This window comes from Epinephelus moara, chromosome 11, assembly GCF_006386435.1.
Source record: "Epinephelus moara isolate mb chromosome 11, YSFRI_EMoa_1.0, whole genome shotgun sequence".
In the NCBI taxonomy this organism is placed as follows: Eukaryota; Metazoa; Chordata; class Actinopteri; order Perciformes; family Serranidae; genus Epinephelus; species Epinephelus moara.
This window is the reverse complement of record NC_065516.1, coordinates 24,867,132-24,886,596: the sequence shown is the minus strand read 5'-3', so window position 1 is coordinate 24,886,596 and position 19,465 is coordinate 24,867,132. Positions and strand designations below refer to the sequence as shown.

At 42.6% G+C, this 19,465-nt stretch overlaps 1 protein-coding gene across 4 annotated transcripts in view; it reads left to right on the top strand.

Moving 5' to 3' along the window:
- zfhx4 (zinc finger homeobox 4) overlaps nt 1–13,322 on the top strand; it is an 87,181-nt gene extending 73,859 nt beyond the window's left edge. For all 4 annotated transcript variants that reach the window (XM_050056742.1, XM_050056740.1, XM_050056741.1 and 1 more), the window contains exons 8-12: nt 241–374; nt 1,572–1,772; nt 2,160–2,280; nt 3,054–8,450; nt 8,962–13,322. In XM_050056742.1, the coding sequence (XP_049912699.1) occupies nt 241–374; nt 1,572–1,772; nt 2,160–2,280; nt 3,054–8,450; nt 8,962–10,535 (7,427 nt within the window). In that variant the 3' untranslated portion in view covers nt 10,536–13,322. The remainder of the gene's footprint in view (nt 1–240; nt 375–1,571; nt 1,773–2,159; nt 2,281–3,053; nt 8,451–8,961) is intronic.
- Nucleotides 13,323–19,465: the final 6,143 nt, after the last annotated feature.

Below are 19,465 nucleotides of genomic sequence, written 5' to 3'. Positions count from 1 at the left end.
TGTACGTGTGATCTATGGGATGCCATATATCAATGTGACATGGCCCTGTTACTCTCTTTCAACTCTTATGTTAAATGTGTCATTTTGCTTCAACGCTCAGTCCAAAAAGCTCCATTTAAAAAATACATCAACGGTTTCGCCATCAATCATTTTGCAATTTTGCAGCTTTGTTGTATTTTTATATCGTTGCTGTCATCTGTAATGCTTATATTCTCTCTGTCTCCCTCCATCATCTGCCAGGAGTGAACGCCACATCCAAAGAGGTTACCGGACCGAACGCCATGGTTAAACATTCCCTCCTGCCAGATCGACAAATTGAAAGTCCACCAAAAAGGCCAAAGTCTGCTGAGGGGAAGACCTCTGCCAATGAGCAGGTAAAGGTTTGTAGAATATCTAAAGGAAACTGACAGTTTTGCTGCAAAAGCAACAACCTTGAAAATGTTACCGGTGTAGTTTGTGGCAACTCAAAGAGGACCAACCAAGGACTTGTAACTGTTTTCACCTTTCTAAAGACATCAGCAGGTTATGGAGCTTTGTGTGCATCTTTTGAGAGCGTATATCTGGCAATTCATATCCCAAATAAATTTTTACCGCTCAGGTACAGAAAGCTAACAGTTAATGAGGCAGGTTCTCCTTTATAAGCACTAATGAAATCTAACCTTCACTGTCACTGTGGGATGAGCTAATGGGAAGACACTTATGAACTGCAAGACGCAGAAATGCTAAGCTAAGCATTTAGCAATTGCTGGCGCCAGCTTTCTATCAAAGGGTTAAACGCAGCCCACCATTCCCTCCCTGACAGAGCTTTTTAGCATCAAGCACAGTAGGCCGGTCTTTGTGTTCTTAAGTGGAATACCTGCACTAGCCTTAGGCCTCCCTCCCTACTTCTTTCCCCCTTTTTGCATCTCTTTAAATTATATGTGTTTTTAAATTAGATTATGAAGTATTAGCTCGTCTGGTTCTGGGCCCTGCAAGGAGGGAGGACTTAGTCATTTCAGAAATGGATTCTATTAAGACAGGTGGTGGGGAGGCAGCTATGTTCAGAGTACTCCCTGTAATGAGGGCAAGGCGCAGCTAGAGAGAGTACACACCTTTGTCATCTGTAATACTGATTAGAAATTCTGGCCAATCGTGTTTTCTGCTAATAAAATTGCATGAGTTGAGAGACTTAAGTGAATTACATGAAACATCTACATTTTCTGTGTTAAGGGGGGGGAGGCGGATGTGGCGGGATGAGGAAAGTGGGCAGTGAAAAACAGGAAATCCTTGTAAGAATTAAATTCCATTTTGTAGATGTGCGGTTATTTTCACTCCTAACATTGCAGGAGAAACAATGTGACCCTTGTTTGTTTTTCAAAAGTTAAATCTGACATCTTTCGTGAGGCAGGTATTAGAAAGCCAGCCAGCTACGGTAATGGCTCTGTTGTGTAAGAATGAGGAGTACATCTTGTGCAAAAAGTAATTCCTGTTCTTGGATTAATTTCTTCATTGCACAGGATGTTCTTTTTCTCCACTCCCAATCAGATACTTATCACACCATCTTGTTTTTTGTTGTTGTTGTTTTTCTTTAGGTTCAGCAGTGTCCATATTGCAACTACAGCAGTAAAGATGCCAACCGTATGCAGCTCCATGTGATGTCCCAGCATTCCATGCAGCCAGTAATTCGCTGCCCACTGTGCCAGGATGTCCTGAGCAACAAGATTCACCTGCAGCTGCATCTCACCCACCTTCACAGCGTGGCTCCTGACTGCGTGGAAAAGCTGATTATGACTGTATGTTGAAGTAATGATTACGACAATTTGTGTGTTTGCGTGTGTAAGCTAAAATGTGTTTTTGCAAATTTGCTAATTCTTTTGTCATTTATGAAGTGTTTAGACATCTACAACAAATTGTTCTTTTTTCAGTTTTTAGTATTCATCTTGAAAAGTGAACATGTGATGAAAAATGGAAATTGTTTTGTTAGAATTGTCCAGTCCTACCTCTCGTCTCCTGTGTGGTTTAGGGCAAGGTCTTAGATGAGATACTGCCATGACATTGATCATTGTTGTTGACTGAGAAGAGCAAATTCTATCTTTAAAATACTTGAAATAGACTCTACGATATCATATCATTATTTACGAATGTATATGATAATGAGGGCATTTCTTTTGTCTTTATAGGTTGTCGGACCTGACACGGCAACACCGAACAATATAATGCATCCCCAAACTGGACAAGACAAAGGTCTGTCTCTAATGGATTCCTCTACCTCTCTTACTGATGGGTCAGGAAAGTCTCAAGGTGAGCAAAATTTTATACTTAGATTGTTTTTATTCGGTCACTAATTTGTTGTCCAGGTTATAATACCGTTCAACTTAAATATATGGATACATACATGTAAAACTATAAAGGAATACTTCACTAGCAAAATGACCACAAACCTTGAATTTGTTAAGTAAACATTTTTCTCATAAGCCTCCATGACAAACGAAGAATCCAAAAAAAAGGCAAACATTCTTCATGAATTGAAATAAATGATGACCATGTTTAACAACAGCAAAACTATTTCAACACATCTTTTTACGAACTCAAACACAGCTCCTGCAGTATAATCCAAGTCTCATTTATCCAGTAGTATGCTCAGTACTTCCCAAAGGCATGCATTTTCGCTAAAACATTACTGTTTCAAACACATAAGTACAAATAGTCTCATGCGTGGCCAGGTAGCGTGTTGGGGCAGACACGTGTGTAGGCGAAAGTGATTTATATTGTAATGTTTTAGCAAAAGTGCATGTGTTTAGGAAGTTTAGCACTTGACTAGATAACTGAGACTTGGATTATACTACATAAACTGAGAGTGTTTGGATAAAGGGATCCCCAATGACTTCAATTCATGAATGTTCACCTTTTTTGGATTCTCCATTCACCATGGAGGCATGCAAAAAAAAGTTTTCGTCACAAATTTAACCCAACATGCAGAGAGTAATTGAAATACAAATTGTCATTTTGCTGGTGAACTATGATAAGTAAATGATGCATTGTATTTTACTTTAAATTGTATTTTCTGCTTTTAGGAAACATCTCAAAGGATGAGCTGGCTAGTCAAGACAAGAATGAATTGGACCTGCAGGGTGAGGAACTCAAGCCCCCAAAGGAGGCCTCAGAGGCCCCAGGCTGGAAGAGAGCCAGTGGGTTAGGACATGATAGCAAGTCCCCTGATACTCTACAGGACCATCTCAATGAGCTCCAAAGGCTCCAGCAGCAACAACAGCAGCTCTCAGTATCTGATCGTCATGTCTACAAATATCGTTGCAACCACTGCAGCCTGGCCTTCAAGACAATGCAGAAGCTTCAGATACATTCCCAGTACCATGCCATCAGAGCAGCCACTATGTGCAGCCTTTGCCAGCGCAGCTTCAGGACATTCCTGGCCCTCAGGAAGCACTTAGAAAATGGACATCCTGAACTTAGTGAAGCTGAGGTGCAGCAACTCATAGGAAATCTGCCACTGAATGGAGATATCACTGAGAGTGAAGCAAGGGCCTTGGAGGAAGCTCAGGCCTTTGACAATGACTTGGACAAAGATGATGAAATGGACCAGGAAGAGAAACCCAGTCCTACAGGAAGTGACAGCAGCTCTCTACTAGATGACATGGGAGCAGAACCAAAACGGACCCTACCATTTAGAAAAGGGCCCAACTTTACAATGGAGAAATTTTTGGACCCTTCTCGGCCTTACAAGTGCACAGTATGTAAGGAGTCCTTCACCCAGAAGAACATCCTGCTAGTCCACTATAATTCAGTTTCCCACTTGCATAAGTTGAAGAAGGTTCTTCAAGAGGCGTCAAGCCCAGTTCCACAAGAGACAAGCAACAGCATTGACAACAAACCATTCAAATGCAATATTTGCAATGTTGCCTACAGCCAAAGCTCAACACTTGAAATTCATATGAGGTCAGTGCTCCACCAGACCAAAGCCAGAACAGCCAAAAGCGAAATGAGCAGCAGTAGCACTAGTGGTCCAGTGCCTGCAAAGAGCCCAGCCCCAAGCACACAAGGGAACAACAGCAACTCAGACACTGCTAGAAGTGGAACGCCCTCTGCTAACAAAGAAAACACTGTGGAACCCAAAGAAGCTAACAGCAGCAACAACACAAAACAAACAGCAACTACTGACCATGTTTCAGCACAAGCCAGCAGCCACCAGTCAGCGCAGACCTCAGCCCAACTGCAACTGCAGCTTCAACATGAACTCCAGCAACAGGCTGCCTTCTTCCAGCCTCAGTTCCTTAATCCAGCTTTCTTTCCCCATTTTCCAATGACCCCAGAAGCACTGCTGCAATTTCAACAGCCACAGTTCCTCTTCCCCTTCTACATCCCAGGAGCAGAGTTCAACCTTAGCCCAGAACTTGCGCTGCACTCAGCAGCAGCTTTTGGAATGCCTGGCCTTACTGGATCATTCCTAGAGGACCTGAAGCAGCAGATGCAACAGCAACACCAGCTGCAGCAGGCTCAGGCCCAGCAACAGGCTCAGCAGCAACAACAACAGCAGCAGCAGCAGCAAGCCTCACAGACACAGTCGCAAATTCAGCAACAGAAAAACCAGCAACTGCAGAACCACAAATCCAAAATGGAGTCAAGCACTGTGTCAGTTTCAGAAATTCAGATGTCAAGAGAGGCAGAGGACCAACTAGAAAAACAGGAAAACAGAGCAAAAGTGGAAAATGCAGGTGATGCATTAAATGATAAAGACAACAAAGACCCTAGAAAATCAAAGTTCTCAGAGCCATTGATTCCTCCTCCACGTATTGTGTCAGGAGCAAGGGGCAATGCAGCCAAAGCACTACTAGAGAACTTTGGATTTGAACTAGTCATCCAGTACAATGAAAACAGACAGAAAAACCAAAAGAAAAACAAAGACGGAGTTGAACAAGTGGAAATGAACACTGATAAACTTGAGTGTGGGATGTGTGGAAAACTCTTTTCCAATATGCTTATTCTCAAAAGCCACCAGGAACATGTGCACAGTCACTTTTTCCCATATGTGGAGCTGGAAAAGTTTGCCCAGCAGTACAGAGAGGCCTATGACAAACTCTATCCAATAAACCCTGCATCACCAGAGACTCCACCACCACCACCGCCACCACCTCCTCCTCCTCCACCACCTCCAACTCAAGCCCCAGTTACAGCTCCTCAGCCTCCTTCCACATCAATGGCCAAGCCCCAAACCCAAGTACCTTCACCGGCTCCTGTCCCCCATCAGACCCCACACCAACCATCTCACCAGGCACCACCGCCCCAGCCACCACCCCCTCCTCCACCACCTAGTGCCCCTGCTGCACCTCCCCAAGTGCAGCTCCCAGTTCCCTTGGATTTGCCCCTTTTCCCACCCCTAATGATGCAGTCCGTCCAGCACCCGGGCCTGCCCCCTCAGCTTGCCCTTCAGCTGCCCACTATGGACTCTCTTTCCACAGACCTTACACAGCTCTGCCAGCAACAATTGGGTCTAGATCCAAACTTCCTCCGCCAGTCCCAGTTTAAGCGACCACGCACCCGTATCACAGATGACCAGCTTAAGATCCTCCGTGCCAACTTTGACATCAACAATTCCCCCAATGAAGAGCAAATTCAGGAGATGTCAGAGAAGTCTGGCTTGCCCCAAAAAGTCATAAAGCACTGGTTCCGTAACACCCTCTTTAAAGAGAGACAGCGGAGTAAAGACTCTCCCTACAATTTTAATATTCCTCCCATTACTACATTGGAAGATATTCGAATGGAGCCCCAGCTCAATGCACATGAATACTACAGAACTGACTCAGCCTTCAACAAGAGGTCCTCCAGGACCAGATTCACTGATTACCAGTTGAGGGTACTTCAAGATTTCTTTGACACTAATGCCTATCCAAAGGATGATGAGATTGAGCAACTTTCCACTGTGCTCAACCTACCAACGCGGGTCATTGTGGTGTGGTTCCAGAATGCCCGCCAGAAAGCTCGCAAAAGCTACGAAAACCAGGCAGATTCTAAAGATAATGAGAAAAAAGAGCTGACCAATGAACGATACATCAGAACCAGCAACATGCAGTACCAGTGTAAAAAGTGCAACATCGTGTTCCCACGCATTTTTGACCTTATCACTCACCAGAAAAAGATGTGTTATAAGGATGAAGACGAGGAAGGTAATGAGGACAACATCTGTGAGGAATACATAGATACTGTTGAGCAAGGTCCAGCTAAGACTATCCATATACCTTCAGAGCCATCCAAACAGTCCCAAGGAACTGCCAGCAGCTCTGGCTCAAGCTCCCCTGTGATGGCCTCTCCCCGTGCCAGCATTGGGAAAACTTCCCCCAAGCCAGACAATGCCCCTGAAACTGAACCTAAACAAACTGAGACTGCACCCTCGCCTGTGATCAAGTCCCTACCAGAACCCAGACCATCGAAGGCCTGCACACCACAGCCCCCTCCTCAGAAAGCTCCCCAGCCACAAATGTCAAGACCCCATTCCCAGCCACAGGCAGCTGCAGTGCCCTCAAGTCCACTCTCCCTTGCCCTTTCCTCACTCACAAACAGCCTCCCTCACCAGATGCTTCAGTACCAGTGTGACCAGTGTAAGATTGCATTCCCCACTGTAGAGCTATGGCAGGAGCACCAGCACATGCATTTCTTAGCTGCCCAAAACCAATTCCTTCACTCTCAATTCCTCGAAAGACCCATTGATATGCCCTATATGATATTTGACCCAAACAACCCCCTAATGGCTAGCCAGCTGTTATCTGGAGGCCTCTCTCAAATGCCTTCTCAGGGTGGCTCTGGATTGGCCTCTGCTGCAGGCTCTGGGGCAATGAAGAGAAAACTGGATGATAAAGATGAAAGTGCTAACGACAAAGATGGTGGAAACAGTAGTGAAGAGCAACACAGAGATAAACGTTTGAGAACCACCATCACACCAGAACAACTGGAGATTCTCTATGACAAATACCTACTTGACTCTAACCCAACAAGGAAGATGTTGGACCACATTGCACGAGAGGTTGGCTTGAAAAAGAGAGTTGTGCAAGTTTGGTTCCAAAACACTCGTGCAAGAGAGAGGAAGGGGCAGTTCAGGGCTATAGGGCCCTCCCAGTCCCACAAGAAATGTCCCTTTTGCAGAGCACTGTTCAAGGCTAAATCTGCCCTGGATAGCCACATACGATCTAGACACTGGCATGATGCTAAGCAGGCAGGCTTTAGCTTGCCACCAAGCCCAATGATGAATCAAGACAATGAAAGAGGTGAAAGCCCAAATAAGTATAATTTCTTTGACTACCCACAGCTGCCTACCAAGACTGAGCCAAATGAGTATGAGCTTCCTGCTGCATCCTCAACTCCAGTCAAACCATCTGAGGCACAATTAAAAAACTTCATAAGCCCTTCATCCTTAAAAGCTGAAAACTGTGATGAAACTGAAGGGCCTAATGTTAATTCAGCAGAAGCCTCATCTTATGATTTCAATAAGATGGACTTTGATGAGACGTCATCTATTAATACAGCCATTAGTGATGCTACAACTGGAGATGAGGGTAATAACAATGAGGTTGAGAGCCTCACAGCCAACGGAGGGGACAAGCTGAGTGAAAACAAGAGTGGCCTGGCACCAAATTCTGATGGTGGCAATGAAAGGTTCCAATTCAGCATGGTGAGCCCCGCCCTCAGTTTCTCTGGAAAGGACTGTGACTCTTACTATAGCTCCAGAGATGATGAAATGGATGACTTCAATGACAGGAGTGAATCGTCAAGTCTAGCTGATCCCAGTTCCCCTAGTCCATTTGGGGCAGGTAACCCCTTCAGCAAGTCCGGGAAAGGCAGCAATGCCGGGGACAGGCCAGGCCACAAACGATTCAGGACCCAGATGAGTAACCTGCAACTTAAAGTCCTCAAAGCCTGTTTTAGTGACTACCGCACTCCCACAATGCAAGAGTGCGAAATGCTTGGTAATGAGATTGGACTCCCCAAGCGTGTTGTCCAGGTTTGGTTCCAGAATGCCCGTGCTAAAGAAAAGAAATTCAAGATTAACATTGGAAAGCCATTCATGATAAGTCAAGGCTCACCAGAGGGGCCCAGGCCTGAGTGTACTTTGTGTGGTGTAAAGTACACTGCCCGGATGTCCGTCCGAGATCACATCTTCTCCAAACAGCACATCACCAAAGTGCAAGAAACCCTGGGAAACCAGGTAGATAGAGAAAAGGACTACCTAGCACCAACCACTGTCCGTCAACTGATGGCCCAGCAAGAGCTGGACCGCATGAAGAAAGCTGGTGAGGGACTCAGCCTGCCTGGCCAGCAGCAACAGACTGCAGTGGACAACAATAATGCACTTCATGGCCTCAGCCTACCCTCAGGCTACCCAGGGTTATCTGGCCTTCCGCCAGTGCTACTTCCTGGGGTCAATGGGCCATCATCACTTCCGGTTTTCCCACCCAACACACCTGGTGAGTTAGTATGACGAACAGTGATAAAAAAGTTAAATAGACCAGAAGCTTTATGAACTGAGCTTGATCATGCACTATTTTATTCTACTATACTACTGTTTATTCTGTATCACAGTGGTGTTTGTCAAAAAGTCTTATTTTTTAAAACTATTTTAAAATCAAAATGGTTGGAGTTAGTGCATGCATAATGTCATCATCAGAGTTGAACTGCTAATTGATAATTCAGAGATTTTTTACAACAAATGTATCTATATCATGGCTTTTGTTTGTGTTGTTTGTTTTTCCCCTTATTGTAGGTTTGGTATATTTATATTATAATATATTGGCAGATTGAAATTATCATAAAGCGCATGTGACAGTTTTGATCCATAACAAAATCTTAACAAGAAAGACTCAGCCAGTGACAAATTAAGCATCATTATCTTGTCATACAAAAAAAATTTCCATAGTGATTTGGGGTTGAATATTAAAATATTGAATATTTCCATATTTATATACCACTGTATTTCAGCTTTAGCGTCTCCCGGTGCTGGCATGCTTGGGTTCCCTACACCAGCCACCCCCTCTCCTGCCATGTCTCTCAGCACTACCCCAACCAAGACTCTTCTGCAGACTCCTCCTCCTCCTCCTCAACCTCCTCTTCCTCCTCCTGTTCCCTCCACACCTTTGGCAGCAGTAAATCATACAGAGCAGCAAGGTAAAGACTCAGAGAGAGACAGCAGCAAGAAACCAGGAGACAAGCCACCTCAGATGAAGGTGAAGGACAGAGAGAACGAGAGCGGCTCACGCCCCGAGACCCCCAGCATGGCCAAGAAAAGGGAGAAACTATGTCCAGCTCCAGGGAAACCAGGAAGTGAGACTCAACTAGACGCAACACAGCTTCAGGCGCTTCAGAATGCTCTTGCCGCGACTGATCCAAGCTCTTTCTTGGGGGGGCAGTTCCTGCCCTACTTTCTACCTGGATTTCCCAACTGCTTCTCTCCCCAGCTTCCTAGAGGGGTCCAAACAGGGGGCTACTTCCCACCACTGTGTGGAATGGAGAGCCTGTTTCCATATGGCCCAGCAGCAGTCCCACAAGCTGCCATGGCCGCTGGTCTCTCCCCAACCGCCCTCTTGCAGCAGTACCAGCAGTCCCTCCAGGATTCACTGCAGAAGCAACAGCAGCAGCAGCAGAAACAACTTGAGCAACAGCAGAAACAACAACAACAACAACAACAGAAGCAGCAGCAGAAACCAACCCATGTGAAGACACCCCAGAGCATACAGAGCACCACCACCAACTCCTTCAAACCAAAAGAAGCTATAGATGCTAAGGATAACACCAACAAAGGCTCTTCAAAAGAAAGCACAAAAGAAGAACCGAAAACAGATACCAAAAGTACCATGGATTTTCCAGACGCTTTTATTGTACCGTCCGTCAAGCATGAGTTTATATGCAGGAAGTGCCAGATGATTTTTGCTGACGAAGATTCTGTGGTGCGTCATCAGAAGTCCTTCTGTTACTTCGGACATCCTTTTACTGACCCGCAAGAGACAGTGCTTCGAAAGGCAGTGAGCAACTACACTTGTGTTGCCTGCAATGTGGTTGTTAACGGGAATGAAGCACTTGGCCAACACCTTCAGTCGAGCTTGCACAAAGAGAAAACAATCAAACAAGCAATGAGAAATGCCAAAGAGCATACTAGATTATTACCTCACTCTGTCTGCTCCCCTACTCCTAACACCACATCTACCTCGCAGTCTGCAGCTTCTTCTAATAACACCTTTCCTCATCTCTCTCACTTGTCCATGAAGTCCTGGCCAAATGTCCTGTTCCAGGCCACCACAGCCCGGAAAGCTGCTTCCTCCTCCCCGTCTGCCTCTCCTCCTCCCCCCCTCTCCTCACCTTCAACGGTTACCTCAACTTCCTGCAGCACCTCAGGGGTTCCAACCTCACTACCCACCGAGAGTTGTTCAGATGAGTCTGACAATGAGCTAAGCCAGAAGCTGGATGACTTAGATAACGCGTTGGAAGTCAAGGCTAAGTCGGCCTCTGGCCTAGACGCGAGCTTCAGTAGTATCAGAATGGATATGTTCAGTGTGTAGGAGTGACAAAAGGATCCCTTGCTTAAAGAAAAAAATAAGACTTTTTAAACTGCAGTTCCAAAGTTTCTCTTAACCCAAAAAATTACAGTACCAAATGATTGACTCAGGATTGTTTTTCCCATATTGATATGCTGGCAAGATATTGATTGATTTTTGTTATGGACAGAACTGTTGCAGATGCTTGACTGAGCTTATATTGTATACAAAAACATGGAGTAGGAAAAAATCCCACAGGCTCCCTTGGGGGGGCTTGTTTCAAGCCAAAAACTCTCACGATAGCAAATTGCACCTCAGCTGGATTGTTTTCCAAATGCTAGCATGTACTGTATGGGATGACGATCCAGAACCCTCAAAGAGAATCTCTCTTAGTTTAGATAGGTGTAATTCAGTAGCTTTAAATTCTCAGGTCAGAACATAACATTTCTCATTTGTTAAAGCAGCAACAAGCCTGGGTACACTTGGCTTATAACCAAAACATGTCAAGCTTTATCGGACGCATTTCCTTGATGTGTATAGAGTACCAAGAGACAATATTACTGTTACAGTGGACAATGTGCATATCCTTTTAGTTTTGCCCTACAAAGACAGTATGGTTTTGCCACTGAGGGAATTTAGAATGGTGAAGTAAATGTGTATGATGCCCCTGTGTTTGCCAGTTTGTATTACAACAAGCTGTATCTATTTCCCAACCCCTTTTTTCTTGTAGTATATACTAATCTGTGCCAACTCTTACCTTCTCACTTTTACCTCTGCTCACACCCTTTTCTGAAGAGGTAATAACTCTAGTTTTGATAGACTCTCTCGGATTATGTGAATATAACATTTTTCATTTGTGAATTGCTGTACTGTTACGGTACCTGCTTGTGTCTGGACTATAGTGCACTTATTTTGTTTTTATTTGTCTTTTTATTATTTGAGTAGGCCATTTGTTAATTTAATAGAATTTTTTTCTGTTTGTATGTATGTTTGTGTTTTAATTATTATTTGTGTCTATTGCAGCAGCATATTGGTCCATATTTGTTACAGGATTGATGCCTAACAATCTAGAGACCTATTTAACAATTGGTGCATCCATGAAAGCAGTACTGTATACTTGAAACTGTTAAGGTACAAGTTGGTCACAATGTTAAAAATGGTATGATCATTTACGTTTGCAAATATGCTGCTTTTAAAGGGGGACAACAGCATTTTTGTTGTATATTAAAAAACGTTTTCATGTACTTGTAGGACTTAAAACAGTGTTACACCTATGCGCAGCCATTTAGTGCATAGGTTGACGTCCTCCCATGAATTCTCTGGGCACTTCTGATGATCTACAGTTAAAGTCAACGTTTTTAATTTTTTCCACATTTAGTGATTTCAACATTGCAAAGTATTACCTTACAAAGTTTTGCTGCTACTGTGTAATGTTATTTTGCTTGCCATAAATTCTCTCAACTTTCTACCAGACAAAATACTGATCCATTAATTGCTTTGCTTTGCTCTTTTTTATTTTATATTATTTTGTTATTTTGCTGTGGAACTAAGAATGTGAAAGCTGTCAAAGGGTGTTCAATTTTTTACGAATCACTTTCTAGTTTGGTAATTGAAACCAATGTGATTCATTCCAAAGTAACAGAAGGCTATTTGTATGAAAGAAAAAGGCTTGTGAACAAAGAAAGCTAAGCTGTTGTACATATTCGTAGTTGGCTGTGCATGGTACAAATTTATTAATATGAAGAAATGCAAAAATGTATTGCTTTTGGTATTTCCTATTCTGAGATGAGCAAGTAGCATGTAATGCAACTGTTTGACAGGTTAAATCAAATCATGCTTAGTTATTGTTTCAAACAATGAAATCAAGTAACATTTCCTCTTCTGTTTTTATTATTGTAAAGGTGTTTTTTTTTGTTTTTTTTCAAAAGGTTTAAAGCAAAATGTCAGTTTTTCATTTTCTGCGTGAGCTTTTTAATTGTCATTGTTTGGATTTTTAGTATTTTAACATTTACTTTAATCCTGAAGACACTTTTCGATTGTGTTTCATAAGAGACATCCTGGCCTCCCAAGGTGCAATTCTGCCATTGTACAAACATGAGCGACTGTCCTGATTCCAAAGGCTTTCACAACTCTGGCTTTTTGCCTTTCCCCACTCTGTGGCTCAGCATTATAAGACTGAACTGTCAGCTAGCATCATGTGCTAAGATGTTAGCATCAGACAGGACGCTTTCCACACCAAGGACTGGTAAAAGCTAACAAACCAACAAAAAGGATGGTCCAACAATATAACTGTACATAGATATTGCAACTGCACAGCAGCCAAAAAGAAAAAAAAAAGAACTTTTTAAAAAAAAATGGATGGATTGTGTCATGTTTATGGGGACAGCCTTCAAAAGGTTGAAATTGGAATTGTTCTTCTGGATGTCAAAGGGATTTTCATGGCGCAATCATATCCTACACAATATGTACTCTTCAACATCTGGGTTACATAGGAAATGCACCCTGAGGTTTTAATAAGAAGAAGCCCCTATGGCTAAAACTTTAAATAAACTAAACCAAAAATGTTATTGATGTTTTATATATAGAGAGTAGTCGCATTAGTTTTTGTTACTGTACTGTTTGAGGTCTCAACTGTACCGTATCACGGTAATAACATGGTTTTGAAACCTTTTTTTTATTTTGTCACAGACCTGTTGTCATAGTTGAAATGACGTTTATTGTAGATGGTATTTGAACAACTTCTGGAAATAGTTCATCAAGTATGTTTGTTGCTCATTGTTGTGATACATTAAAAACTGTATCTGCAAACCAGTTTGGTCTCATCAAATCTTCTTCATTGGATTTTCACTCCCTTTAGGGTCTATACAGCTAATTATGGTAAAGTTTCATTCATTTTTCTTTCATCCATCTGATTGACTGGCAATTGGGCAGTAATTTAGAATGTATGTTTATTTTAACTGCTGTAAATGACAGTTTTATTTATCAGTGCATTACAGTTCTTTTTCTATATAAGTGGAAACAGACAACCTTTCAAAGCCCTGCCCTGCCTTGCCAAGTGATATTGTTGTTGCCGTTGTTGGTGTCATTGGCGCAAAGACCGCCAGTTCCCTTTTTCCTTTTTCCTCAGAGTCTAGCAACTTCCAACAACATAGGATTTTTTTTTCCACAGTTACTTAGGTTGTTCCATCATCCACAGATTCCGCGACTGGACATATTAATGTAACCAAGGGTTAAGAGTTGCGTCTATACTTAAAAAGGTAGTAAAATAGTAACACAGAGGCTCCGTACTGTGAACCGAGATGGCAAACTTTTTTCGCTTCCCACATTGTCAACAATAATGCAACTCCTTCTGTTCTTACCTTTCACAGTAAAAGCCCAAGATGTACGCTGCATGACTGCTTAACAGAGGAAACTGAAATTCACTTGACATTTCGCTAAGAGGCTACTCAATAAAACAGCTTACAGTAACATTAATACCCTTTAGTAGCTGAGGTTAGCCACCAATAGCTAGCGGAGAAATCAAAAGTGCGATCCTCATTTTCCCGGGAGATCTTACCTGGTGGCAGACAGAATTTTTGTACATACTAAAAACAAGGCTTATGAATCAGTCTAAACGCTGATGATGTCATTATTCTATACGTCGACAACATTGTGCAATCAACATGTACTTCATAATGCTAAGTTAAAGGTACACTATGCAGAGTTTTCAGTTTGTAGACATGCTTGCCCGTGCAAGGGAAAGTATAAGCCAACCTCAGATTCACTCATTTTGCATGTCACTTCACTATGTTTGCATATTTCATTGCCGTGTCTCTTGGATGCCTGCTGCTTACAGTCTAACACCTGGTTGCTACCTTTTTATAAAACCCCAACTAGTTGTGGATGAAGAACCTGAAAGCTTTACCTAAGTAAAAGTACAGATATCTTACCAGAAAATGACTTTGGTAGAAGTTAAAGTCACCTGTTAGAATATTACCTGAGTAAAAGTAGTCTTAAAGTATCTGATATTTTCTGTACTTATGTATCAAAAATAATCATATGATATTAAATGTAGTTAAAGATTGAAAGTAAAAGTAATTCTGGTAATGGAAAAGCAAACAGTCAGAATTCTGAGGGTTATGAAGCTTTTTCTTCTTCACTTGTACATCACCTTAAAAATGGAGCGTACATTACACTTAATGAAAAACAAGGTCTTCTTCACAACTCAGAGGCTTTAAAGAAAACCTTTGGTCAGTTACCTGTCATGAATCTTTACCTCCTGGTATCATTACTCGCTCTTTGTGCTGTGGGACGCCATTTTCTGTTTCCATCATGATGTCGGTCTCATCGCTGGGTGTAATGTAGTCGCTAGCATATAGCATCTGAGCTAACGTGTAGCCTGGGCTTGAGTGGAAATCAAAAAATTAACTGCAGCTTTAAGAGCATGTGCCCTTATGTGATTAACCTGTGATCTAACGTGCAACCTTCTGATTATTTTATTTAATTCTTTTTAGTAACGAAGCAACGAAAACTCTTAGGACACAGAAATTCATAGATACTGGAGTAAAATACTTTAACTTCAGTACATATAAATGTGGTGAAGTAAAAGTGAAAGTTGACAGAAATATAAAAGCTCAAGTAAAGTACAGATACTTCCAAAAAATACTTAAGTATTTACATTACACCACTGGCCCTGGCCTCATCTGTGTTCTGCGAGTGTACACACCCATTAACGTCCTGAACACAGAAAATAAGAAGAAAATACAGGCAGACTCTCTGTAGATAAATACACTTCCACACACTTCAAGTAAATCATAAGTGATGATTCTGTATGAGTCATTAGTTTTGTAGGAAAACCCTGCCAATCTTTAAAGCAAAAAACTTGGATATTTTCATTTCAAATGTATTTTCCCTGGTATGCTTTCAATTAAGACACATCTTTTCCCGAAACTTTCAAGTATGCCTGTGTCATGCTGTTAACAAAATAAGTATTGTATCAACATCCCTCTGAAATTGTCATTCCAGTCACTGACAGACTAAAATTCCAAATCATACAATGGGTATTTCCCGTTATTATGCTATTTGTGGTAATCTGACTCTAAGCAGATGCAGGGGATTATGTTTGGAAGTGTCTGCTAATCTGGATCTGATCAGGTGCAGCTCTGGACCGTTCCTATTAAAAGGGAAACGCCCACAATAACAAATCACGACCATGGATAAACAGACATGCAGCCACAACATCTGTTATTACCCAAGATTGGTGATCCCCAATTGGCAAAACTACAGAACATTTGAAGCTAGATTTCCACTTCTATAGATAGAAATAGATTTATAAAGAAATAGTTGTTTTAAATTGCTGACTATATAGTGCTTTTAAAATCCTATTAAGAAGCAGAATGCGCGTCGGTGTGAGACAGGAGGGTGACTTTTTAGATCTGAGGTCAACAGATGCTGTCACATTAAAAATTGCACCTCAGGAAAAACCTCAACACAATACATCACACCCTGCCAGCGAGACGTGTCTGCCACCAGTGTCAGGGTCACGGAGAAAGCCGACATTCACAAGTCGTTAAATCCACCTAATGAAATTTCACAAGGGCAGCAAAAATGAAGGGGAAGATGAGGATCTTTTCACTCCGGCAGAATCGGTTGTGGCCTTTATTGTTTCGCTTAACACACTTCAGTGTGCAGTGAAACAGCCGCGACATGTAAAAGCCTCAAAAAGCAGCTTTTTCCTCCCCCCTTCTGACTTCACCCCTCGCCCTTGACGAATGTGCTCGGCTCACAGGGTGCAACTGTTCTGCTGAATGGCCCTTTCCTGTTGCTCACCCTTAAAGCGCAGGCGGTTGCCGAGGTAGGGCTCCCCCCCTCGCCATATTATGGGATTGAATTGCGTTTGACCTTTGTGGAGAACAATGGCTGAAGGCCTTTCATTCTCAAAGCCTAGAAGAAGGACCTCTTTACTCTGCGTTTCACTGTGGTCCGCCTGTAATTCACAAGCAGAATGACAGGGTGATCTATGCACAATAAATGTGTATGCGTGTGTGTTTGTGTACACGAGGGCATACACGAGTGTATTGTTTGCCAATCCTGACTCATATCCACTGAAATTGCTGTTTATAGGTCAAACAAAATATAACATTTTTAAAAAAAAAAAAAAGAACCATTTCGATCTGACCGTATTTCAGGAGGCCACCCAATCTTGTTACCTAACTGCACTGTCCTAGAATAAAAAGGCCCCTCTGAAGAGAAGAGTAGTTCATAGTAGTTCAGACACAGCTTTGCTAAAGAGGCCGCAGCAGTGAGCGGTCTTGCCCTGAATACACGATAAAAGGTTTACTGTAAATTCTAAATGGCGTTTTCTGCAACCCATACATCACTCATGACCATTAGGTTCCACCCTCACTGCACAGTGCACCCTTCTAGCCACAGCTTTCCAGATGATACAGTACAGAGGCTGCAGTTCAGGCAGATCTGCCTTTGAATAGCCTGCAGCCAATGGATTTTCTCTGGATAATACAATGTTTGGGACAGAGAGGCAGGGATTAGTCCAGACGGATACATCCACCACCCCCCACATGCCCAATCTAATTAGACTGGAATCAGTTTAAGATGAAAGCAAGCCCTAGCATCACCGCACTAAATACTGGAATTAGTATTCCCCGCATGGGAATTTAATGACGGAGACTGAAAATCCAATCACATTCACTCCCAGTTTAGCCCCTCATGCATTGGGCCTGGACAATGACGAAACGAAAGAACAACAACAATGATTTGTCTGTCAATAGATATTGACCAACATCACATCTGAGGCCACTTGCGTATTGGCGTTACTATGTTGTCATCATTTAACGAGGATAAACAGCTTATAATCAGATATTTAGACAGTCTGTTTCTGATGTAAACCTTTGTCACATTATGACTCTTCCAGGGGCCACAACAGGAAGACTGACAGCATGTTTTCGGACAACAACGCCCATCGTCTTGTGTTTCTGTTTATTTACAACATATCAATGTGGAGTTCAAATCAGCAGTGCAATTACACAAATGTTTCATGTCTCTCTAATGCGTTCCTGGCCCTACCAAAAAAGTTAACCTGCTTTGTGGAAAATGATGGACTTTGCTCGTCCTCGCTCATTTGTTCTCCTTACTTAGAAGGCTGCATACGCACATAAAAATCCTTTAACAGGGATTGGTGAAGTTAGTTATTAATCAGCTCCTTACATCAAAGCCCTGATTGCTGCATAGGAATTGAAACTGTCAAATTATTGCTATCAGGCAGACGGCATCAGATCCTTTTTAGTTTCTATTATCTTACAGACTTTGAGCCCACATTCGCTGATAAAACAGAACACATTTTGCGGCACATATTCATGTGAAACATTCTCACAGTCTCTTGACTTTATCTTGCCCTTATTATTATTATTTCTCCACCTAAGTATATGCCGTCAAGGGAACTCTATTTTAAAACCGCTAAAATGCAAGCCATATTTCAGCTTCAGCTTTGGTGATTAACGGCGCAGACCGGAAATAACTCCGGCACCTGTGTTCCATCCACCACACAATATCTCCTACACCTGCGATTCATCCACCAAAGCATTACACCTGAGAAATCAGGAAGCCATTGTCCCCCGTGCACAAATACTCAACATGAAATCTCATTATTTATTGCTGGCTGTATTTGGGGGTATGCGCCAAAGCGGAACCTGTTGTTTTTTTCTGCTAACAGGTGTAATGCAACTTTTCAACTCATCCAACAACTGATTCTGCAAAACTTTGCTACTTTTTACCCCCAGGAGGAAATTCAGTGTGCTTTTTTAGTAAATGAGGAGATAAATATTGTTTGTTGGCAGCACTGCATCAGTGGGGGAGAGGACACGGCAATAGGCAACAAAAGCCACAATTCTCGTAGTGATGCATCCTTTAAGATGGGAAATAAACATTAACCGCGTTTTCTCCGGACCTGCCCAGGCGTCAACAAAGGCCACACACAAACTAACATGAAAAAGGCAATCTAATCTTTTTTCTATCTTTCTTTCTTTTGGCCTGCTTTTAGTGTTTGCTACTGCAATACCTAATTTCTGAGGTACAAAAGGAGAGAGGGAAGGTGAGGAAAATGGAGGGGGCAGGAGTACACCTGCCTTATCATTGCATTGTGGATGAAGGATACAATCACTGCTGGCATTTCTACAAGACACACAGCCAACTAACACGTATTCTAAAGTGAAAGAGGGGGAGGAGGAGGTGAGAGGGAGAAAAGGAGGAAGGCCCGAGAGGAAAGGAAAAAGAGACGCAGACAGACAGGCCAACAGGCTGACAGAGACGGTGTGTCAGGGACAGAGGGAAAGAAAGAAAGTAGGTGATACAGACAGCAAAATGAGCAAGTGATAGAAGTGAAGTGAGAGTGAGAGCAGGAGAGAAAGAAAAAGGAGGGGCGACCTGAGAGAAATCAAACATGGGCTCTGTGCAACAGAGGTACGTCGGCAAACGAGCATGTTATGGCAGCCCGCTGGGACTTCCCCGGCAGATCGTTTGTGCTGTTTCCCAATCTGTTCTGAGGAGCGGCACAGCCCCACATGGGGACGTGTGAAGGCGTCAAGATGGGATTGCTTAAGACAGATGAAACAAGGTGTTTTTTGATGCCATCTCAAGCGGACAAAAGCCTGATTTCCTGTTTTGCCTGTGACACAAAGGGTGCTGTGTAGTTTGCAGAACAGTTCAAGGCTTTTTGTTGTCAGGGCTGTAAATAACTAAACACACGAGAGGTGAAGTTACGGAGGTTCTGGATCCACACGCCAAAAACTGAAAAACACATTCCTCTTTCTTTCTTTTTTTTTGTTTGGCATTTATAATGTTTAAACACTTGTATGAAAAGGTTGCCTTTCTCCTGTTTCACCAGGCCCAGGTCCCTGACATTAACAGTGTTAGATGTCGGCTTAAGTATTGATTCAGTCCAATGTTTTAGTTCAATTAAC